This window comes from Sorghum bicolor, chromosome 8 (genome assembly GCF_000003195.3).
Source record: "Sorghum bicolor cultivar BTx623 chromosome 8, Sorghum_bicolor_NCBIv3, whole genome shotgun sequence".
NCBI lineage: Eukaryota > Viridiplantae > Streptophyta > Magnoliopsida > Poales > Poaceae > Sorghum > Sorghum bicolor.
This window is the reverse complement of record NC_012877.2, coordinates 57,042,474-57,067,266: the sequence shown is the minus strand read 5'-3', so window position 1 is coordinate 57,067,266 and position 24,793 is coordinate 57,042,474. Positions and strand designations below refer to the sequence as shown.

The following is a 24,793-nucleotide window of genomic DNA, read 5'->3' as shown; positions in this document are numbered from 1 at the left end:
TTTCCTAAAATAAGTGTCATTTTCACTTTTCGATGAGTCAATTTTTTTTATCTTTAACCAAATATATATAAGAAAATATCAATATTTATAGTACATAATTATGTCATTAAATAGATCACAAAATCTATTTTTATAAATAAATTTATTCAAAGTTATAAATATTGCTAATATTTTCTATAAACAGAGATAACGTTAAGAAAGTTTGATCGACATTAATACCATAGCGAGTAGCGACACTTATTTTGAGACGGAGCGAGTAGCGACACAAATGCGAGTCCCCATGTTAAGTCGGGGACTTAAACCCGGATAGACAAGTTCCACCACAAGGAACCACCAGCCTGATATAAAAGACACCATATACCAAAATTGTGGTGCTTGAAAAGAACTGGTTATAGTTGAAATATTTTTTATTTGTGACCGTTTAGGGGTGAAGTATTTAACACTATATTTGTAGAAGTAGGATAGACCTTTTGTTTGCTCTTGTCGTCATTGTCACGCAAGTGAATGAAGCAGGTTTGATTATGGTAAGGTTTTAATTTAAAATTTTAGAGTTTAATCCATCTCCTTTTGAATTATTCGGTCCTTTCACAAAGACATATTCTTCGTGATTGATGAATAAAAATCTGTACCACTGTCAGAAACGTTGGCACAGGAAATGCGCGTGTTTACTGAATATACTGAAATCCGAAAGCATACAAGATTGCAGTTGTTGCTTGATTGAGTTGTGGTAGGAGATACCTGTTCCGTGAAATTAAGCTACATCACTAGTAAACATCTGAATATATATGTTTTCGATAGACATCTGCTCCATGCACATCAGATAAAGTATAACTATACGCATGAATAATAGTTAGAATTCCATAATAGTTTGATCAGAGAAAAACCAGCTGTGTGTTGTCTACCTTTCAACCCTTAATCCGGATTCATCAACTTTAACCTAGGTTTATGGATCTAGAAGTAGCGTAACACGTACCGCGACTCTGTATCTCAGATCTCATCAACCTAGGTCTTGTTTAGTTCACAAAAAATTTTGCAAAAAATTTCAGATTCTCGTCACATCAAATCTTTAGACGCATGCATGAAGTATTAAATATAGACGAAAATAAAAATTAATTACACTGTTTGGTCGGAATTGACGAGACAAATCTTTTGAGTCTAGTTAGTCTATAATTGAATAATATTTGTCAAATACAAACGAAAGTGGTACTATTTCTATTTTGCAAAATTTTTTGGAACTAAACAAGGCCCTAAAAACTTTGTGACTGTGCTACTGAACCAGCCCAGTCCCAACCAGGAAGCCCATCTGGGCCTGGAAGGGGAACTTCGGCCTAGATCGACCAGCTTTCCCCCCCCGTTGGGCCTTGCGCGCTGCTGCCTCCGTCTCAGCTATCCAGGGTGCCGACTGCCGTCAGCCCGTCACCAGTGCGCCGTCGCTCGGCCGCCGCCGTTGATCTGCTCCAGGGCGCCGCCTCCGCCGGCCATCTGTTCGAGGGCGCTGCGTCCGTATCTCTGCTGCAGCTTACCACCGTCAGTCACGGTCTGTGCAGTGCAGGTATGGCTTCGCTTGCCGCCTCTTATATCTGTCTATTTCTCGTGAAAATCAAGCAGATATTGGCTTGCGGCTTGTTCCTGTGTGGGGATTTAATGAATACTGTGTCCGCGTGATTCGATTTTATTCAGAGATTGCTCCTTCTGACTTGTGTGTGCCCGAGATATACAGCTGGGCGGCCTACTTCTTGCCGTGCTAGTCTTGCTAGCAGGGTGCATATCAGTTGAGGATACGAGTTCATTGTAGTACTGATGTTAATCATTTTAGCTGTGATAAGCGACAACATTCTTCGGTTTTCTGGTCTAAACCTTTCAGATTTGCTTGGTTAATTAAATTCAGATGTTTAATGCCAATTCAACAGCTTTATGTTCCTTGCCTCTGAAGACCATGCTTGTGTTTGGCCTTTTCGTTTCTTATTCTTCTTCTGTGTCTCTTGTTTGATTGATGTGATAATATTATACTGTGGCCTACCATGAGCGGTTGACTGGAGCCCAGAGAAATTGTAGCCATTGAGTTAATGAGGGTCAAGCTTGTTTTATGTGCAGATGGGTAGGTAACAATAGAGAAGGTTTATTTGGTCCCTGCCTCTCAACATTTGGCCGACTCCATATTTGTGTCTGGCCACATTATCTCCATCATCAAATAGGTAGGGTCATACAGTGAAAACACACATAGTAATCTGATGACATCTTACAGATCATCAAACTGGACACTGCAGGAGGGGAAATGTTTTATCAGAACCAATTAAAGGGAATTGTTGGGGATTTGAGGGAGAAGTTTTTTCCTTCAGCCCAATAGGAAGGTCTAAACATCAGTTTCAGGAATCAATTTTTTATGTATTTTTTGGAGATGCTCTTCGGGGGCCAGCAGACAATTCTGTGAAGTTTTTGTTTGGAAGGATGGCAATGGCTCTTCGGTAGTGTGCCAAATCCTAAAATTTCTGAACAAAGACAGGCCCCTTTGCATTCTCTTCTCCCCACGTGCTCTCTCTCGCTCTCCCCTCCTCTCTCTCTCTCAGCGACAATCAGACGACCTGACCACCATCACTGCTGCGCAAGGTGCCCAGGCGTTCGGCGATCCCTTTGCCTGTTGAGCCAACGACAACAACGCATTCACATGCTCTCGATGGAGGCTCTTTCCTCACAATCCACAGTGTGGCCTTTTCTCATGATCCTCACAACAACAAAGGGCCTAGTCTAGAGTCCAGCCTTTATCCAATTTGGCCCTTTCCTATATATATCCCATAAATGATCTGTAAAAGCAGGCTCATGAGTTGGGGTGCTTGTTTGGCCCTTGGGATTTGATAACCCAGTTCCAGCGATACTTGAAGCCCTACCAAACAGGGCCTTAAAGATTACTTATGTCTGATGTCTAAAAAAGCTGTTCCATAATTGTATACAACCGATTGTTTCACCAAAAAAATACTAATATCTTGTTCTTCAGGTCCTTGCTGCAAAAACATCAAGTTTTATACAGTCGTTGTGCGCACTAGCCCCTTTCCACTGACAAGAAGACCTTGAAGTCATTCGATGTGTGGTATCGCCCTTGTCCTCTCCAGTGACCGCCTCGTCATCGTTCCCTGTGCCACTGCGGCTGCCGCCACATCAGAGATCCAGCACTCCTGCAAGGTATGTTACTACACCCTCCACAACCTCCCAAACCTTCAGTTAAACCCTGGCCATACACTGAACCTTAGCTGTCCTGGTTGATTTGCTGCTTTCACATAACTGCAGAGGAAGGGCGTGCCAGATGAGCTGAAGGAGGCCCTGCGCAGGCGAGGACCTGATAACCTAGGCTATGAAAGTCGCTGCCTTCTCGCTGATGGCACGGTTGTTGGTGGGTGTTGAGTCTATATGCACAAGACTTTGTTTGAATCTAAGTATTTTCTTATAGGTTGTTGTGCGTTGCAGTTAGTGATGGCTACAATGATGGAGTAGAGGGTAAAGTCGGTGTGAGTGACTCTGGTGTTGCTGATTTGTTCTTCATCGGGGCAACACTGCATCTTAGGGGAGCTAAGCTGGTTTCACAGCCTCTGGTGGCCCCCACTGGAAGTGTCCTTGTGTATAATGGTAATGCCCTTGAGCTTGATGTAAAGATGCTTCTTTTTATTTCTTCACAAATTATTGTCCTCTAGTGATATATGCTGATCAAATTAATGAAATTATTTGTATAAGGTGAGATATATGGAGGAATTCAGGTTGCAGATGATGAAAACGACACACAAGCTCTTTTTACCTCTCTGGAATCTTGTTGTTCATGTGATTGCCATGCTCTTGGTAGAGATAAAACATGTCCTTGTTGTGGGAGTGGTGCCACATCAGTTTTGCAACTCCTTTCCACAATCAAAGGTCCATGGGCTTTGATATACTGGCAGGCAGGTAATTTTTATGATTGTGATTTTTGCAGTCTGTTGGAGGTTCATCTTTCTAATACCAATCCATTTGAACTTCCAGATGAAGTCAAATACAATTTGGTTTGGCCGGGATGCATTTGGAAGAAGAAGCCTCTTGGTACATTGGCCCACAGCTGATGATTCTCGTTTCATACTATCATCAGTATCACCCCTTTCATTTGCAAAGAATAACTCTGGTAAGATATGCTTAATTTTCAGATGTCCATCTTTGCAGTAAGCTGTGGTTTGTCTGCGCTTAAGATTTTTGTTTCTTTACATGCTTTAAATAGTGATAACTCTTATTCAGTTTTCACAAATCCAATCTTGTGTTTGTGGTCTTTTCTTCTGCTACAGGTCCAACAGTAAATGATTTTGTGTCAGATCATGACATGTCTAACCATACCAAAGCTAGCTACTGGGAAGAGCTTCCTTGTGGGATATACAGCATCCATATGAAAGACATTGGAAAACATGGTGCACGCATGAAGGAAGGGTGGATTGTGGAGGTTAACACACATAAATGGATGACTTCTTCATTGAATGAATTGATTAAATGGGAGAGGAAACTTACAGTTCCTACCATGGAGAACAATTCTGTTGACAGAGGGAACCATCAGTTGTCTCAGAGCTTCATAAGCTCAAGAGAAGCTGAAGAAAATACGAATAATGGGATCACAAAGGCAAATCTCCTGTCAGATTCTAGTTTATGTGAAGCAAATTGCGTAACACAGTTAGGTACGTGAAACATTTACTACTGAAATTTCATAATTAAACCGTCTCAAAACGTTCCTTATACTGATTTATTGTTTATATATGTTGATATGTACATTCAGCACATAGAGTATTGGTTGCATTAAGGGAATCTGTAATGCTGCGGACTAAAATGAACACACTCTTTCAGGTTTGTGTACATGTTAAGTTTTAATTTCTTATTAATGCCAGTATGTAATATCTATGGTCATTTAACAACTCCACCTGCCTAATTATTGATCAGGATCTTCTTTACTGAAAATAGTTACATCTTTCTTCATGTTCCATTACTTGTTAGTACATCAGGTTATACTAAGTTCTTTCATGTGGACAGGGTACTCTAAATAAATTTGAGGACGAAGAGTCAGCCCCAATAGCAGTCCTCTTCTCCGGTGGTTTAGACTCCATGATACTTGCAGCATTGCTAGACCAGTGCATTGATTCCAAATGTAAGCCCGACTATTAATTTTACTCTGTTGAATTCAAACTTCCAAAGTTCTTATATATATCATGTATATTTTTGCTGCTAGAAGATTATGTTCTTCATCTCTATCCCTAAACTTGAATATTTAAGTAAAGCTAATAAAGATTTCCAACAGGGACAATTGATTTGTTAAATGTCAGTTTTGATGGGCAGCTTGCCCCTGATAGGATTTCTGCAATAGCAGGACTGAAGGAGCTTCAGAGGATATCTCCGTGCCGGAGGTGATTTGACTTCTGAACTTAGCCCCAACAGCTTGTATGATTAGTACTAAATGTATTTGATTTGTTTAATGATACCTATCTTCATATTCTCCATAGTAATTGCACTTGAAGAACGATGATACCTGCACCCAATTTCCCTTTGGGGGAATGAAATTCCTACTATACCCTTATGAGTTCCTTGTCCATTATGATTTTTCATGTTCTTTGCTTCGATGCACTCTTTGAATCTTTACTTGTATGCTTTCCTGGCTATTCATGCAAGTTTGTAATTCATTTAGTTTTCAGTTTAGCTATAAATGCTGTGCTGCACTGTGACTTTAAGCTGAAGTATTTACTTTATTGTCCCTGTGTTCTTAAATTGCAGATGGCGTCTTATTGAGATTGACACTGCTTTGACAGACTTGAAAGGGGAAAGCGAACATGTGATGTCACTCATACACCCTTCAAATACCTATATGGTGTGTATCATTTTAATATGTTCATTCCATTGCTTTCCCATGACATAACATTAGAAAACATGCCACATATCTTGTTTGTGCGCTTGAAATCTTTACATGTTTGTGGATTTGGGGTCTTGGAATGGTAACATAAACTTGAAATTTGTCTTAATTAATTATTACCGCCTCCATTCCAAATTATAGTTCACTTTGGTTTTGTGACCATGTTTATATAGAAAAATGCTCCAGCATCTATACTGTCAAAATTGTTTCATTAATTTCTCCATGGAATATATTTTGAAAGTGTGTTTATTTGAACTTGTAGATGTTAATATACTTTTTCTAAAAACCTGGTCAAAATTGGAGTTTTGACTTAGGACAAAGCCAAAGTGAACTGTATATAATTTGGAATGGAGGGTGTAACTCATGATAGAGTTATCAAAGTTGAAACATTGGATCTGTTCTACAGGATTTGAACATTGGTATTGCTCTCTGGTTGGCTGCTGGTGGGGATGGTTGGGTGGATGGAAGTACATGTCATATGCAAGACGGTTCTCGCTATAAGTACAGGTCAAGATCTAGAGTCCTTATAGTGGGTTCTGGGGCTGATGAGCAGTGTGCTGGTTATGGTAGACATCGGACTAAATATAGGCTTGGAGGGTATGTCCATACATCCGTTTGATTTGTTGTACTTAGTATGATGGACATCAATTAAATTGTTCAAGCACTGTAATGGTAAGAATTCTATTAATTAAGCTTTTAATGCTGCTATTTAGGTGGAATGCATTGGATCAGGAGATGAGACTAGATGTGCAGAGAATATGGAAAAGGAATATGGGAAGAGATGATAGGTGCATATCTGATCATGGCAAGGAGGTAAGCTGTCTTTCCTTGGATTACAAATCTGAATGCCTAGCATTTTCAGTTATGGGTTTAGTTTTTTGGCTATCTAATGTGTACTACTGTACATCCTGTAGGCCCGTTTCCCATTTCTTGATGAGAACGTGATAAAAACTCTGTTGGAAATTCCATTATGGGAAATTGCTAAACTTGATGAACCTGTTGGAAGGGGTGACAAGAAGATATTGAGAGAGGTTTGCACATAATTTGCCTTACTTCGAAGTTCGAATAGAAGCTTTTACATTATATGCTAGTTTGCTTCGCAAATTAACATATACTTGCTGAGTGCATCAGTTGTGCGGATAGAATGGTACTATCAGAGTGGCAAATGAGTAGAACTGAAAAAATTCCCTTGAGAAATCTAAGGCTGATTTGGTGATGGATTGCAGGTCTTTTTATTACATGCATAAAAGTTGGCTAATAGCAATCACCATGGCCTATTTATGTAGGTTGCAAGGCTGCTAGGCCTACAAGAAGCTGCTCTTCAGCCAAAGCGTGCGATCCAGGTGCATATTCTAACCGGATACCTTACCCTAGTTGGTAAAAATACCCAACTATTAACAAAATCCTCGAGAAAATAATGGTAAAAAGTACCCAGTTATTAACAAAATCTAGGAGTACCGACTAACAAGAGTTAAAGCATCTCTTATAGCTTGTTGGTTCGATAAGTTGCACAACATCTCTGCTTAAACATCTGATACATGGCAGTGCCATAATAATTGATAACCAGCATCATTTTGATCGTGTGGTTCAACGCATACGGCGTACTACATACTACATCACAAGCAGTTTTCGCATCCAAGCTTTGCACCTGATACTACCTCCATCCAATGCTTTTATGCAGTTTGGTTCAAGGATAGCGAGGGAGTCGAACCGGAAGAACTTCGGCAGTAACAGAGCTGCGAACCAGGCATCAGCAGGCAGCGTGCAGATTCACCAGCATATGCAATGACAGCACGCCGTGGGGTATCAATATATTACATCCATATTAACAGTTTACAGCCGCTGAGAGGAAGCTGATGAACCCGCTTCCCCAATGGCGGCGTGTGTTCACCAGAGTCCAAGCTTCTCCAATGGCGCCGAAGCTCTGCCCGGCCACACGCCAACCGTTTCTCACCAAATCAGCCATGAACACGTTTTAGCTACACCTGGGTTTGGCTCTGTAGAGCTTATTAGTAGTTGGATGGAGCATCATTGTCTGTCTGTTGTCTCAGACCATCGCAGTTCACACATGTGACTTGCTACTATCTGTTGTCCCTGTCTGTCTCAGTCTTAAGACTTTTTGAGTCATATATGATCCTTGTTCTTTTTTTTGAGAATCATATGATCCTTGTTCTGATCATGTAACGACTGGACGTGGTTAAAACCTAAAAGTGGCCGGCTGCTTTGTCTCAGGCCGTTGTGGCGCCTGTGCTGCTGGGCCGGCTTGGGCCGGCCCAATAATTCTGATCCTCGTTGGAAAAAGTCCACGTATGCGTGAGCCTTCCTCGTTGCTCCGCGCACCCCGCCTAGCGCACACGCGAATCCAAACCACCAACCGCCGCCGCCGCCTCTATAAAAGACGAGACCTGCCCACCGGCCACCACCATCTCCCCTTCGCCGCCCGGTCTCTCTCCTCCGCCTGCCTACCCCAGCGCCCCCTCGATTTCCCGCCCAATCCACCGCGCCTCGAATTCCAATCGACCATTTGGAGGTTGAATTTGAATTCCAGCTCGAATCACCCAGCCCGGCCGGTCAGTCCGGGAGCGAGAGCGAGCGAGCGAGCTTGGGGGAGCTCGATTCGGCCCGGCGGTGGTGCGGTCGGAGGGATCTGAACCCTAGCGCCGTCCGGATCTGGAACCCCGCGCCGGCGAGCGTGCTGCTCTGCTCGGCGCCTCGGCGGCATGAGTGCCTGGAAAGCGGGGGGAGGAGGAGAAGCGGCGGAGATATGAGCGGAGGCGGCGGGAGCGGGAGCGGCAGCGGCAGCGGGGACGAGTTCGGGCGGGCGGTGGCGCGTGCAGCGGTGGCGCAGGCGCTGGAGGCCGCGGGGTTCGACTGCGCGCACCGCTCCGCGGTGGACGCGGTCGTCGACGTCCTCCTGCGCTACATCACCCACCTGGGCCGGTCCGCCGCGTTCCACGCCAACCTCGCCGGCCGCGCGCTCGCCAACGAGCTCGACGTCATCCAGGCGCTCGAGGAGGTCGGCAACGACACGGACGGCTTCGCGGGCGCCGCGGCCACGGGCCACTGCCTCGTCGGCTCCGGCGTCGTCAGGGACCTCATGGCGTTCGTCGACACCAAGGACGAGGTGCCGTTCGCGCGCCCGCTGCCTAGGTTCCCAGTCCAGCGCGTGCAGCCGCCGCAGCCCACTGCCAGCCCGGCGTCGGCGGCGGCGGCGGAGGGGAGGGATGCTGGGATGAGGCACGTACCGGAGTGGCTGCCTGCGTTCCCGGATCCGCACACCTATGTGAGCACGGAGGTGTGGGTTGAGCCGCCGCCGACCAAGGACAGGGTGGACAAGGTGGAGCAGGTGCGGCAACGGAGGAAGGCTGAGAAGTCCCTGCTCAGCTTGCAGCGAAGGCTGGCTATGGCAGGTGCAGATGGGTTTCGTCCAGCGGTTGGGGTGGAGCAGGATAGTGCAGAGAAGGGGAAGGAGATACAGGCAGCTGGGACAAAGAGGAACCCGTTTCTTGAGCCAGCATTGCCGCCTGGAGAGAAGGATGTATCTGAGGTTGATATGCCTCCTGAGAAGAAGAAACTCTCTGTTCTTGAGGCATTTGCGCCAGCTATCCAAGCTAGAACCGTCAGGGAGATTGATGCTGGGGCAGGGGTGGATCAAAATCAAAGGAGCATTGTTCCAAAAGAGAGGGCTCCGGTGCATCTTAAGCTTGGATTTGAAAAGAAGCCATTAGCAGCGGCTCTGAATTCAAGAGCCCTGGACCTGAGGGAAGATCCTTCCTTCTTGAAAGAGGAAGCAAAGGATGACAAGAAGCGGAGAGCCGGCATGATATTAAGGGCATCAATGGAGAATCCACAAGAACTTCCTCAGCTCTAAAGTTGTTTGTGGAGGAAGTGCGGTACCCAGAGTGGAGTTGCATCATGGCGTAATTGTGGAACTTCAGTTTCCAGAATCTTGAGGTATGTTGTAAACATTTATCGTGCGGTAACTCATTGTTCCAGGCTGTCAATTGCTCTAGAAACCCATGCAAACGAAACCCATGTTGATGAAAATCCTTTGGTTGTGCGTATCAAAGTGGTGGAACAATTTGCCAATTTTAGCTGAGCTATGTGTTAGTGTATATTTCAATATTTGTATTGATTTTTTTTTGGCTCCTGTAGGACAATGCTACAGAACTCATACAAAAAAAAGTCCATGCATCTTTTTGTTAGCTTTACCCACTTTGACTAGTCTTGGATGGTAGAAAATCTGGGATGTTAATGCTTAGTATCTTTTATTTAGGTAGGCTTGCTCTGTCAGTATTATTAGCAATTGAACTACTTTTGAGTAATAATGATAATGATGCGCTTTTATGTGCCCTAACGCGTTCCATTCAAGAGAGTACAGATTGTACTGCATGCATTCACTATTTCATAATATGTAATGTACAGTGAGGAGGATATACTAGTTTTATGTTAAGAGGAATTCAATCTGAATATATACACCCAAAAGAGAGAATAGTTCCATTCAAGAGCTTACCGATTGTACTGCATGCATTCACTATTTCATAATGTGTAATGTACAGTGAGGAGGATGAGGAATTCAATCTGGATATATACACCCAAAAGAGAATAGTTTGGTTAACCAAGTATTAGACTATCAGTCTAACCTCTAATCTATTGCCTAGGACTGTACTAGAGGGTTCATTGGTATGCTGAAGATATGACAACACGGCCAGGAGTTTGCTTGTGAAAAGTAGTAGACAAGATGACAGGAGGATATTTCCTTGCCTATGTCCTTTGGCATGCTTGTAACTAGATTTTTACTTTTGTTCCCTCCATGTTATACCTAGTTGAGCAACTCAATATGTTGTTCTGGTAGATACAATAACTTTGATTGTTGAAAATGTCTCTTTTAGTCTTTGGTTATCTTGTTTTGCAAGCTAGACTGTGACATAGATATCTTTTCTTTCCAAATGACAGACAAGATTTTGTCTTTGGTTACATTGTTTTGTAAGACATACTGTGACATAGGTATCTTTTGTTTCTTTATAACAGAAACAAGATATAGTTTCATAAGATGGGAGAGAAAATAATATGCCACCACATGATTCTCTATCATGTTTTTTTTTTGGCTGTTTCTTAAAAGGTATGCAGGATTCTTTTCACGCTACCAGTTGAGGTGTAGAATGCCTTAAGGGTGTTTCCATAATCCATACATATAGTTACATTGTGCATACCCTTGTGTACTGATTTGTAAACTTACGAGAATAATACGACTTTGCATGGAGACAAGATAGTAGCTAATGTAGCATCATTCATTAAAAGTGGAATTCTCTCTGAAGAAAAAAATAACTTGTATTGATCACTGGCAACTTGGCAAGTGGCAACTACATGTACATGGGTGCCATGCTTAAAAAAAAGAGAGCAGATATAGGCATATAGCACCTGGTACAGCATTTAGTAGTTCTGCATGCAGCAATTAAAAAGCCCAAAGCTGAGTAGTTCACCACAGATCTAGTAATAGTTAGGCAAGGCGAATCAATGCACCGTCCTACTGTTATTGCTTTTTTCACGTGTAGAGTCAATTCATGAAGTTTACTTTACTAAATGGAGCTAGATTCTAGTAGGAGTTATTTATTCCTTGATGACATTCTGTTTTTTTAAACATGGTGATGAATTAGCATATCAAATAAATTATTAACCTAACTTGAGGTTTGGTGATTTCTGTAGGCCATGTGTCCGTGATACAACCTTCCACAAGAGCTTAACCTGCACCTGGGCTCTCGCGTCTCCACCTACAATTTTCCTTGAATCACCAGGCACTGATAAATTTCAGCAGCGCTGTAACTGAAGTTCCACCGTCTCACCGCATTGATATTTCACCTTCCAACTGTAAGCGGGTTAGTTCAGACGGAGCTGATTTGTGAGGCCGTGGTTCTTGTCCCCCAGACATGGCATCCAAAAGAATGATGCTCCTGAGTTAGTTTTTGTAGCTGTATTCCCTGGTAGAATTGAAGAGAGATGTTTGTACAAAAGCTAACCTGATTGTTCTTACCAAGACTCGTCATAGACAGGATTGATGTACGTAGTGGGTTACTCTCAAGAACCAGCTTCAGTACTGCAGTATGTTCCTAATAGTGCAGTATGGGTATGGCCTCCCACACCGCCGCTGTGTTGGGGACATAAACACTTTCCAGATACTTGATGAATGACTCGATTATGAGGATTGATTGATTGATTCTAGTTGGTGAGTTCATGTCCTTAGTGACTTGATGTAGTGCATTGTAGTTGGGAGGCTGGGATTGTAATCACAGTGTACCATATGATTCTTTCGTCTTTTCCCCCATCTAACTTGAGTATCCCAGATTGAATTTGTGAAGATTTTATTTTGGAAGGAAGCATGTTGAAATGTGTCTGGAGCTTGTCCATTTGTGTGTCTTATCACTGTGTGAACTGTGAAGATCTTAGAGAGGTAGCAGCAGGCTGGTGCAGAAATGTGTGTGTAGAACTTGTGCATCTCCGTAGCTGTTGGTGTGAAGATGTTGAAGATTTGTTTTTTTTTTTAACTGTTTGTGTGAAGATGGTGACTTGCATTGCTGTGCCTGTGCGTAAACACAACTTGATCATTGAAAATAGAGAGCAGGATTACTCGCGAGCCTTGAAGATGCATGAGAGCGGCTGTCTCCATCGTCTCTTGCTGCCTGCCATTTTCACTGTTCCCTGACCAAACACCCACGGCAGTCCCCTTCCGTAACTTGATGATGAGCTCAAGGGTGAAGCCAGCGCAACTTGTTTGTACTTGTACTATGATGCACAAAGGTCAAAGGGTGCCGTGTGCGAAAGGGAGGTGCGAAGCACAAGCAGCACATTGGTTTGTTTCAGTGTTGGCAATGAAGGCATCTCTACATTACAAACTGCAATTGCACCGCCGTTTGTACAGATCTGCCTGGACGCAACGCAGAGAATAATTGGTGGCTCAGGTCAGGTCAGGGCAGGGCAGCCATGGAAGTGGCAAGTGGCACACAATGGAAATGGATGCTCGAGGCCTTCAGGGCACTATTTCACTTAGGCCTTGTTTACATACACTCAAAACTTTACAAGATTCTCCATTACATCAAATCTTGCGGCACATGCATGGAACATTAAATATGAATAAAAAAGATAACTAATTATCTGTAAATCACAAGACGAATCTTTTAAGCCTAGTTGCTCCATGATTGGATAATGTTTGTCAAATAAAAACGAAAATGCTAAAGTATCAAAATCCAAAAAGTTTTTGGATCTAAACAAGGCCTTAATTTTTACTTGTATTTCTAAGTTTTTTTTGTCCCCATACCCATGCATTGAAACTCCATGGTCACAGGCACTGAGACCCAAGTATAGGAGTATGTAGCATGATCCATGGATCCGTGGCCAGGTCGGTCTGTCTCTCCCCAAGTGGCGAGCACAAACAAACACTCTGATTAGACCTACAGCCCAGCACACCAAGTTGATCGCATCCTGCCTCGCTACCAATAATAAATCCAACTGCAAATTTTCCCTGTCTACACCTGCTAATTCTTGTTTGCTTGTCCTTGTTCTTCAGCTCCTAATAATCCCATGATCCGGTTATATATATATATATATATATATATATATATATATATATATATATATATATTCGGAGCTGTACTACTGCTGTCGCTGTGCAGTGGAGATCGAGGTCAAAGTCAGAGATGAGGACAAGTCAACGAGAATCATTCTCTGTACGAGTGTAGTATCTCTTTGTATTTTGCTGTGGTCTTTGCGGCAACCTCATCGAGGATCGATTTGTTGGAAGCAACTGACACTCACTGTCTGTCTGGCGGCCGAGGCTTTGTTTTCTTATTCTACGGTAGTCGGTAGGAGCACTATATATATATATATATATATATATATATATATATGGTTTTGGTACTTATCAGGAGACCAAATATACTACATGCAAATATTTATGTTTGCGAGTATGGATGAAAACGGATTGGATATGGACGGATATCATTGTATTATATTTGTTTTCATATGTTTAGTCGGATTCGAAGACACTATAAATATGTTAATTTGAGTATTGAGATACGGATACGGTATCGGATGTTAAGTATGCGGGCTCAGATGCAGATAGATTTGAATCCCTCTAAATGAATTCGTTCTGGTCGGAAAAAACATCCATACTATTTTCATCTCTATTCGTGAGTCGAGCGATACACACGACGTATATTGTACACGTAGTTTTCAGATCACAGTATCATAACATGCTGATGAAGTACTCTGTTTATATACTATATATATATATACCAAATTTGAACATGAGACGGGCGGACAGTCGTTAATTTGTTGAACAAGATAGAGAAACAGAAAGATACATAGAAGAAGGACGTAACATGCTGCTGAAGTACTCTGTTTATATACTATATATATATATACCAAATTTGAACATGAGACGGGCGGGCAGTCGTTAATTTGTTGAAGATAAACAGATAGATACATAGAAGAGGACGACCAGGTGGAGCGTGTTATATACATTATAGAGTATAAATCTCTAGAGAGATCGCGTCAACCGACGGTAGACTTGACCTGATGTGTATAGTATGTATACAAAATCTTATCTCATATATGTGCACATGCATGCATGTACGCTAACACGACTCAGGCTTGTTTAGTTTCTAAAAAAATTTTACAAAAAATTTTAGATTTTCTATCACAATGAATCTTGCGGCGCATGCATAGAGCATTAAATATAGATAAAAATAATAACTAATTACACAGCTTGCCGTAATTTGCGAGACGAATTTTTAAGTCTAGTTAGTATATAATTAGACAATATTTGTCAAATACAAACGAAAGTGCTACAATATCTATTTTACAAAATTTTTTAAAACTAAACAAGGCCTCAATCCGTGGTGCCACGTGTATGCACTTGAAGTGGTAGTCCTGCAACTGCAAATCAAACTCCAATCAATAATAATCGATATAGTCATATATGACGTTCGTAGCAAGCTGAAGAAGGCTCACCGTTTTTTAAGATGGTGGTCCAGTCGCCATCATATCAGCATCTATCCACGGTCTCCTCCATGATGGATCCTTATTAGCGTAATCGACAAGAAGCCATCCAGCCTAGCTTGTTAGTTTAACAGCCGAATCTGCCAACCGTTTAGTAATATCTTTCTCTCACAATAAATTAGTAAATATTACTTTCTATCATGACTTATTAGCCAAATAAATAGAGACGATCGGAGTTTCTTTCATGGTCATACCATGTGTGTCCTTGAAAGGAAATGCAGATAACGGGTGAACAAAAAAGAAAAGAAAAGCCTAACGACTTGTAATTTGGATCGGATGGAGTGGTATGTACCAAGAAAAAAAAAGAGTCTGGGTAGTAGGGATAATGAACCCGTTGTTTGTCTAACTGATAAGTCATGACTGAAAGTATTGTTCGTTGATTTATTATGAGAGAAAACACCACTGAACGACAAATTCGGTAGAAGCTTAAGCGAACAGGCTGAAAAATTAAAACTGCAAATAATACTGGCTTTACAAATTTGTTAGGAGAAGAGACCGTGACCAGTATACTGCTGGCGCAGTGGTGTTTCAACAACAACAGCAGCAATAACAACATCCACTATGAACGTAGCTAGCTAGATAGGCATGCATGACATCACCGTTAGTCGGCACTTGGCAGCCAGCCATCAGTGCTCATCAGTGGTGTTACATACTAGTACTACAGTAGCAGCCACATCTGTGCCGATGCCGACATTCTCCGAGGCAAGCAGGAGTCCAAATGGAAATGATTAGAGTGTGATGGGTCGGTGCGGTGCGCGCGGCTGCCAACTCGGAGACGATTTTGTTGACCGGCCAGACCAGCCAGCCCGGCATGCAGCCACTCTGTCTGAGTCGCAGCCAGCCAGCCAGCCACCAGTGTGATCTTGCAACTTGCAGATGCGTGGATGACGAGGCAGCCACCAGCGATCAATCGGCATAACATGTCCATGCAATGAATGATGGGAGTGGGTCTCTCACTGCCTCGTGTGTCCTTAGGCCCACTTTGCACCTTCAAACCTGGCCTTTTGCTCGCACATATTTTGAGACCGTTCACTCGTCTAAAAAGATATAACTAAAAGTACTATTTTCTAATTTATTGTAATAAAAAAACCACTATTGAATGATTAGCGGATTCGGTAGATAAACTTAACTGAACAAGCTCGGCTGGCGTCGGCAAACTCTTATAATTTTAAAAACTCTATCTATTTAATCGAATGATACGCATACTCATGTGTATCCGAGGAAAAAAACTGTAATATTGTATTTCCTCCATTCTAAAATGGAAGTAGCTCTTTTTTTTTAAAAAAATAATAGCCTAAGATACACTGCTCTAGCCCGGATAAAGTTTATGAAAATTTATTAATATGTACAGTGTCAAATAATTGACAAAGTTTCATGGTGGATTTAATTTTGATATTGTAGAAGTTGTTGTTTTTTCTCATATAAACTTTGACGAAGTTAGGAAAGGTTACAATTTAAAACAAGCGAAGTATTGTATCGTGTGGGAAATGGTACTATCAAGACTGACTCTTTTTTTTTGGCAGAATAGTCTTTTTGGTCCCTCAACTATTACTTCAGACTCAATTTCGTCCCTAAACTTTCAAAACGACTGTTTTAGTCTTCAAAGTATACTTTTAGATTCAGTTTCATCCTAGAACTATGAAGAAAGTTGTTTTAGTCCTCAAACTTTGTACTCAAGAGATGCATATACTGCCGCTTGATAATACGAACATGCATATGCACATGGCTGTGAGTGCCAATTCTCGCAAAATAAATAAATAAAATTATATAAAAGGTCACAAAAAAAATATGTCTGTTAGTGCCATAGTTTTTATTGTGTTGTCCGAAGTCATTGTATATATAGGAATACAAGAAAAGAAGAAAGGGAAGCAAACATTTCCGTTGAGATATCTCAGTTTGGTTGGTTTTTCCGTTACAAGGCCAAATTAAACAAACAAGTTCCATTTCTGTTATTTCAACAACTGCCTCAACTAACCTTTCAAGTTGGTCAAGCCGTTTTCTACCTTTTTGCGGAAGATTACATTGGAAAAAGATGCATTTGCATTGCCACCACAATCTCCAAGAAGAAAAAAGTATACACGCACGTATGGATTCGTTGTGACTGATGTTTGCCGAAAAAGTTGACAATCAAACAAACTCGCTCACACCACAATTTAAACACACATTCAAGATAAATATGCAGATCATGTGTCAGTGTGGACCGAAATTTCTTCTTGTCTTGCTAGTCATATATCCACTAGCAAGTGCTCTTCTTCAATTATTTAGAAGAGGCAATGTTTGAATATATGTAGTATCTGAAAACCAATAAAGAAAAGACAGATTCAGAATGCGGTTGTGTTTTGGGTGGACGTGAAATGATGATATTCTCCCCTTTTTGATTTTTTTCTAACCTACTATATATCTTTCAGTTTGGTCTTTACGACTTTTTTGGCGTCAACTAGGATTGACCATAATATCAGATTTCTTTCCTAGGCCTTGTTTAGTTTAAAATTTTTTCAAGATTTTTCATCATATCAAATTTTTAGATGTATGTATGAAGTATTAAATATATATAAAAAATAACTAATTACACAGTTCATCTATAATTTGCGAGACGAATCTTTTGAGCCTAACTAATCTATAGTTCGACAACAATTGTCAAATACAAACGAAAGTTCTACATTGCCTAAAACCAAAAAATTTTGGCAACTAAACAAGGCCTCATTTTGGATACACTTGGACGTGTCCTAAATGCTAGTAATACCCTTCTCCGTTAATTTAGTCAACTTTAGAATAACTTGACTTAGTACAAATCTATAATATTTTTTTTTGGAACAGAGAGAGTAATAGTTAATATGAAATGATCATCAAGATCCTATTAAATAAGTAAGATATCCAATTTATTATTCTTCCAAAGCATTTAATTGAGGACAGTGAGTGAACATATTGCAATACATACACTCTAGACTAGATATAATCTCAATAAACAAACATTATGCAATGAACCCTCCTGAGGCCATGAAAAATATAGCAAAATCAAGGGTGTAGAAGCAATAATATATACTATGTCGTACCATATATATTTGTAAAAAGAAAATGCAACATAATGATGGCAAACAATCCGAATTTGCTGCCGTTTGTATTTGAGCCTTTTACCTATGTGCTATTATAAAAGATCAAAGTGACCTACATATCATTGAAATTTTGAAAAGTTCCTCAGTACCCTTGTCTGAAGTTTCTTTTACCTACTTCCGTCAATTTTACCAGTAACGACAGTTAAAGTCCAGTAAAAAAGACACTTTTACCCTCAGTTATAAAATGCATTAAAAGTTTTATTCTTTCCTCCGTGATTAAAAAACTTCACTTTTGCCCGTAACAACTTGCATGTGTACACGTGAAAATTTTTACTAATTATAATAAATTTGAAATGCATCAAAAATATTCTTTATAGTGAATATTCCAAATTTTCAAATTTATTATAGTTATTAAAAAATTTACATGCACACATACAAGTTGTTAAAGTGATTTTTTTCATAATGATAAACAGAAAAAAGTGAAGTTTTTTGAATCGCAGAAAGTTACAGTGGCACTAGAGGAGAGAATGAATTTTTTTAGTGTATTATAATTGAGGGCAAAAGCGTCTTTTCACCGGACTGTAACTGTCGTTACATGCAAAATTGATGGAAGTGGCACACAGGTAAAACTTTTCAAAATTTTAATGGTACATAAGTTATTTCAATATTTTATAATGGCACACAGGTAAAAAGCTCTTTGTATTTTGGGTTGATCTGGAGACGATGGAAATCCCCACCTTTCTTGAATCTTTCTGACCTCTCTTTTTCCGTGTGATCTTTTATGCGTAGCGTGTCAACGAGGATTAACAATATAGTACTATAATACGCGATTCCATGCTATTGTTAAGTCATTTTCAACTTTTCAACAGGAGCTAAAACTTAAAAGAAAGGAACATACTAGTAGTGGTGTTTTATATCTGAAATTATTGTTACCTAAAATACAACTGACACTCGATCCCTCCATTCCATGTTGTAAAATATTTTTGACTTCTCTAGACAAAATAACTTTTGCTATGTATTGAAGTATACATTCTCTGTAGATATATAATAAAATGAGTATGTATATTTTGGAAATGAACATATTTTTTTCTCGAATGCGCAGAAGATCTGCGCATCATTTTGATTGAGAAGAACGGAAACGAACACGTAGGAGAATATACAACCACTACTCGAGGTGGTGAAACGTTGACTTTGGTTAGTACTTCGTAAGCACACTTACTGAAGCCTTGATAAAGTGCTTCAAAGCTTTTTTTTTTATCTGCAGTGCGTGCTCACCAAATCTTTCAGTGACTATATTCTGATAAGTTGGCATTAGCCAATGCAATGTCCTTCATAAACAAATATACGTAGATCCTTTCAGTCGTTAATCACAATGGTGCCTTACCTTAATATCAGGTTGCGTTTGCATGTCGATGTGCATGTGCCTCTCTTTCGTACGCAGGTAGGCGTGGTATCAGGACATTATCACTGTAATGAAACAAAAAAGTTTGGTCAGGCGTAATGAAAGCGTGACGTATGTAAGCCCCTCGTGTCACTGTCACTCATTTATATTCCTTAAACCACAATCAACGTTGACCGTTGGAATTTATGGTACTGTGTGTGTGTGTGTGTGTTTCATGTCATCTCATCTCATCTGCTGATGATGCCATCCGTGGAAGCCTCCGGACACTGATCACTAGAGCGAGAGTTGGCAATTCAACCAAGGAACAAACTGGTCAAAAAAGAAACCCTAACTAAACAGAAACTGTCGTGGTTTGGTTTGATGTTGCCCATACTTACCACAACATTTTTGAGCCTTATCTAAAAGGCTAGGCAGATAAATTTAGACCTTATTTACTTCCAAAAGATTTTGCAAAATAGGAATAATATTTAGGAATACTATCACTTTCGTTTGTATTTGACAAATATTATTCAATCATAGATTAATTAGACTTAAAAGATTCGTCTCGTAAATTACAGATAAATTATATAATTAGTTATTTCTTTTATCTATATTTAGTGTTGTATACATATGTCGTAAGATTTTTTTTTGAGAAATAAATTTTTTTGAAAAATATGACGTAAGATTTAATATGACGGATAATGTAAAAAGTTTTATAAAATATTTTACGAACTAAACAAGGGAGACGAAAAGGACCATTCTTGCAAAACGTTGACGTTGAGCTGCCTCATCAAGAGTGTTCGGTGAGAGCTGCCATTGCAACTGCCATCTCCCGAACATCTTTCGGCACGCACAGACACAGTGGCGAGGAACATGCCGGTAGGCACTGTAGACTGTACTACGTATACTGCCATGTCTGCCACTGCCAGCAGCGCGGCGAATTGAAGGCCGTCATGTGAGCCTCAGACCGTGACGCGTCCTCTAAAAAAGTCATGATTTTACTAATTAGCTATGATAGAAAAATATTATTAAATTAATAACAGATTTAACAGATAAATTCTAAGAATTTTAAGACGGTCATGATTGGATGACGGCAGTTTTCGATGACACTACTGATGAATTTCTCAGCACGCACTTTGGGGGTGAGCCGTCTTGTTCTGGTTGACTTTTGGGTGCCCTTGCATCAGGCCTAATTGGTCGATTTATTTTTACTACAACGCAAGCTTTTGGGGGTTTTCCTGCAAAGTTCCTTTCAGATTTTAGCCTTTTGACAAATGCAGAACAAGGCGAGCGTAAACAAATATTTGAAGGAATCGACTAAGCGTCAAGACTACATTGTTACATACCCCTGTTAGTGTTAGTGAGTCGGCAGCCGCCTTGGGTTTACGACGGTCGCAAGCGAGTCGGCGGCTAAACGTCAATCAACAGCTAAGAGTTCTATGCTTCTTTGTGTACACGCCACCAAGGGAAGCATCGAAATTTCGTGATAATATTGCATAGTATTGAGTTACGTATAGGCCTTGTTTAGTTCTAAAATATTTTGCAAAATCAACACTGTAGCTCTTTCGTTTGTATTTGACAAATATTGTCCAATCATAGATTAACTAGACTCAAAAGATTTGTCTCGTCAATTTTTGACCAAACCGTACAATTAGTTTTTATTTTTGTCTATATTTAATACTTCATGTATGTGTCTAAAGATTCGATGTGACTGGGAATCTAAAAAATTTTACAATTTTTTTTTAACTAAACAAGGCCCGCATGCCAACCTTTTATCCTTGTCTTTTTTTATTATTATTACAACTCACTAGGAGGTCTATGGACAGTCCCAGCCATAAACCATGATGTACTTTTCATACTTATCAATTATAATATAATATTGGTAGATATTGCACATGAAAACTATAATCCACAATAAATGATAATTTTTTCAATCTAATTATATATTGTCTTTCTCATTATCTAAAAATCTATCTTCTCTATCCAATTCTGAACTTGTCATAACTTTTTCCATTTTATTTCCCATATAGACATAGTTCCTCGTATAACCAAAAAAAAACATTATCTATTCTCTTGATTCTAGTTCTAATTTATGATGTGAAAACTATTTATACGAGAATATAACATTTTGCATATTTAACCCACTAATTTATGCTATGAAAACTATTCATTAGAACTCCCCTTACACACATATTTTAAATAGAAAACAAAAATTCTCTTGTGCCTCTGCCTCAGCCCCCTCAGAGCATTCCAACACTTAGCAGCCTGGGAACGGGAACATGACCCATGTTTCCGTTTCCATGTTCTACGTTTCGGGAACGTCTATATTGTGGAAACGTAAATGTTCCTGTTCCTATGTTATAAAATAACACCATAAGTTCACGTTTTCGTTCTCGTTCCGGAAACGGGGATAGGAATATGACTGCCAACATACGAGACAAACTCAGCTTGATTCGGGTGACAAGCAATATTGCAATTGAAAATGAGCAAAACTAAAACGTGCATGTAGTACAATCTTAGCTACTCCCTCAATCCCAAATTATAATACAACTACTGTCTCCATTACAAATTATAATTTATTTAACTTTTTTTTTACGATCACTCGTCTTATTTAAAAAAAAATTATGCAAATATAATTTAATCTACGTCATTCTTGAAAAGTTTTTATTAATAAAACAAGCCACAACAAAGAAGCAATATTTTACACAAAATTTTACGTAAGACAAATGATTAAGTTTAAGGTCAAAAAATTCAAACAAACTATGATTTAGAATGGATTTAGTGTAGTTAATAACGTATCCTCCAATGGCGTTAATAATACCGATATGATAATAATTATTATAATATAATAAACAAAGATGCTGCCGGTGACCCACAGTGAGGCAGTCAAAGCCACTGCCAACCACACCCGCTCCTCTCCCTTTCTTCCTCCTACCTACAAAACCACCACCTCCTCCCCTTCCATTCATGATCCATCTCCATCGCCATTAATTCCTCCCCTCACTCCACCACTCCAATGTCAAGCTCCAAGAAACCCAAGCCTCCCATCCTCCTCTCCTTCCTCTTCCTCCTCGCCAGCCTCGCCGTCGCCGCGTCCCAGGAATTCACCTACAAAGGCTTCAGCGCGAGCGGTGCCGGCAAGAACCCGAGCCTGAGCCTGAACGGCACGTCGGCGACCGATGTCCTGCCGAGCGGCGTCCTCCGCCTCACCAACGAGACGTCCAGGCTCCTGGGCCACGCCTTCTACCCTGCCCCGCTCCGCTTCCTCGACCGGCCCAACGGCACCGCCGTGTCCTTCTCCACGCAGTTCGCCTTCACCATAGCCCCCGAGTTCCCGACGCTCGGCGGCCACGGCTTCGCGTTCGTGGTCGCGCCCGACCCGCGCATGCCCGGCGCGCTGCCCAGCCAGTACCTCGGCCTGCTCAGCGCCGCCGACGTCGGCAACGCCACCAACCACCTCTTCGCCGTCGAGTTCGACACCGTGCAGGACTTCGAGTTCGACGACGTCAACGGCAACCACGTCGGCGTCAACCTCAACAGCCTCATCTCCAACGCGTCCGCCAAGGCCGACCCGCTCAACCTCAAGGCCGGCGACACCACCGCCTGGATCGACTACGACGGCGCCGCCGGGTTGCTCAACGTCTCGATCGCGAACGGTACGGCCGGGAAGCCAGCCGCGCCGCTCATCTCCTTCCGCGTCGACCTGTCGGGGGTCTTCCGCGAGCAGATGTACGTCGGCTTCTCGGCGTCCACGGGGGTCCTCGCCAGCTCGCACTACGTCAGGGGATGGAGCTTCCGCCTCGGCGGCGGCGCCGCGCCGGCGCTGGACCTCGCGTCGCTTCCGTCGCTGCCGCGGATCAAGAGCGGCAGGAACCGGACCTCGCTCATCCTCGCCGTCGCGTTCTCGGCGTTCGTCGCGCTCGTCGTGCTCGCGGGCGCCGGCGCGTACGGCGCGTACCGGTACAAGAACCGCGACATCATCGAGCCGTGGGAGCTCGACTACGGCCCGCACCGGTTCAAGTACGCCGAGCTCCGGCGGGCCACGCGCGGGTTCCGGGAGCGCGAGTTGCTGGGTTCCGGCGGGTTCGGCAAGGTGTACCGCGGCGTGCTCCGGGGCAAGTCCGGCGAGACCGTGGCCGTGAAGCGCGTGAACCACGAGTCCCGGCAGGGGCTCCGCGAGTTCGTGGCGGAGATCGCGTCCATCGGCCGCCTCCGCCACCGGAACCTGGTCCAGCTCCAGGGCTGGTGCCGCCGCCGCGGCGACCTCCTCCTCGTCTACGACTACATGCCCAACGGCAGCCTGGACCGCCACCTCTTCGGCGACCACCTCAAGGCGTCGCGCCTGACGTGGCCCGTCCGCCACCGGATCCTCCGCGACGTCGCGTCCGCGCTGCTGTACCTGCACGAAGGGTGGGAGAGCGTCGTCCTCCACCGCGACGTCAAGGCCAGCAACGTGCTCCTCGACGCCGACATGTCGGCGCGGCTCGGCGACTTCGGGCTCGCCAAGCTCCACGAGCGCGGGGCCAACCCGAGCACGACGCGCGTGGTGGGCACCCTGGGTTACCTGGCCCCCGAGCTCACGCGGACGGGGAAGGCCACGGCGGCCGCCGACGTGTTCGCGTTCGGCGCCCTGGTGCTGGAGGTGGTGGCCGGGCGGCGCCCCATCGAGCCCCGCGCGGAGCCCGAGGAGCTGGTGCTGTCCGAGTGGGCGTGGGAGCGGTACGCGGCCGGGGAGGTGGAGAAGGTGGTGGACGCCCGGCTCGCCGGCACGTACGACTTCGCGGAGGCGGCGGCGGCCGTGAAGGTGGGGCTGTGGTGCTCGCACCCGGTGGCGGCGTCGCGGCCCACGATGCGGGAGGTGGCGAGGTACCTTGACGGCGGGGAGGCCGGCGAGGTGCCGGAGCCTCCGCCCCCGCCGCCGATGCCGCCGGCGTACTCCGGCGAGGTCGGGTTCGACGACTTCGTGCACTCGTACCCGTCGTCGTCGTTCGAGCGCGCCGCCGCGGCCGGCGGCGGGTGGGACGGTGGGACCCAGACGTCGGTGGCCACGTTCCCCTTCTCGCCGCTGTCCATGCGGTCGTCGCACGTCAGCATGTGATGCGTCGACATTCCTGGGCCCGCTTGCCAGTAAGATGACGACTTCGTCAAACCTAGTGGGACCCTGGAGCCTGTTTATAGCTGAGCTGTCTATTTTTTTTTCTTTACTGCACTCAGTAACGGCAAATGACAGAGTGGCAGTTGGTAGCATCTTATTTAATCTTTTTTGTTTGTCTTTTTTAGAAAAGTCGTTTGATTTTTGGGCTAAAGAGTCAAACACACATGTGGTCTCCTTGGATCGAAATTAAAATATTTCCTTCAGTGGAATGCACCTTATTAGCGTGCAAAATTTGGGAATCAAGGAATTTTTCA

General features: G+C 42.8%; 2 protein-coding genes across 2 annotated transcripts; both read left to right on the top strand.

Moving 5' to 3' along the window:
* Nucleotides 1,344–12,285, top strand: LOC8074252 (asparagine synthetase domain-containing protein 1). Its single transcript, XM_002443365.2, has 18 exons — nt 1,344–1,552; nt 2,993–3,177; nt 3,283–3,385; nt 3,460–3,618; nt 3,724–3,923; nt 4,003–4,138; nt 4,296–4,676; nt 4,775–4,842; nt 5,026–5,140; nt 5,291–5,396; nt 5,761–5,854; nt 6,303–6,493; nt 6,610–6,709; nt 6,811–6,927; nt 7,183–7,239; nt 7,578–7,658; nt 8,745–9,850; nt 11,603–12,285. Exons 2-17 carry the CDS (start codon nt 3,079–3,081, stop codon nt 9,765–9,767), a joined length of 3,030 nt encoding a protein of 1,009 aa, XP_002443410.2. The 5' UTR covers nt 1,344–1,552; nt 2,993–3,078; the 3' UTR covers nt 9,768–9,850; nt 11,603–12,285.
* On the top strand, nt 22,309–24,793 carry LOC8068122 (L-type lectin-domain containing receptor kinase S.4). The gene has a single exon (XM_002443363.2). It carries the CDS (start codon nt 22,401–22,403, stop codon nt 24,480–24,482), a length of 2,082 nt encoding a protein of 693 aa, XP_002443408.1. The 5' UTR covers nt 22,309–22,400; the 3' UTR covers nt 24,483–24,793.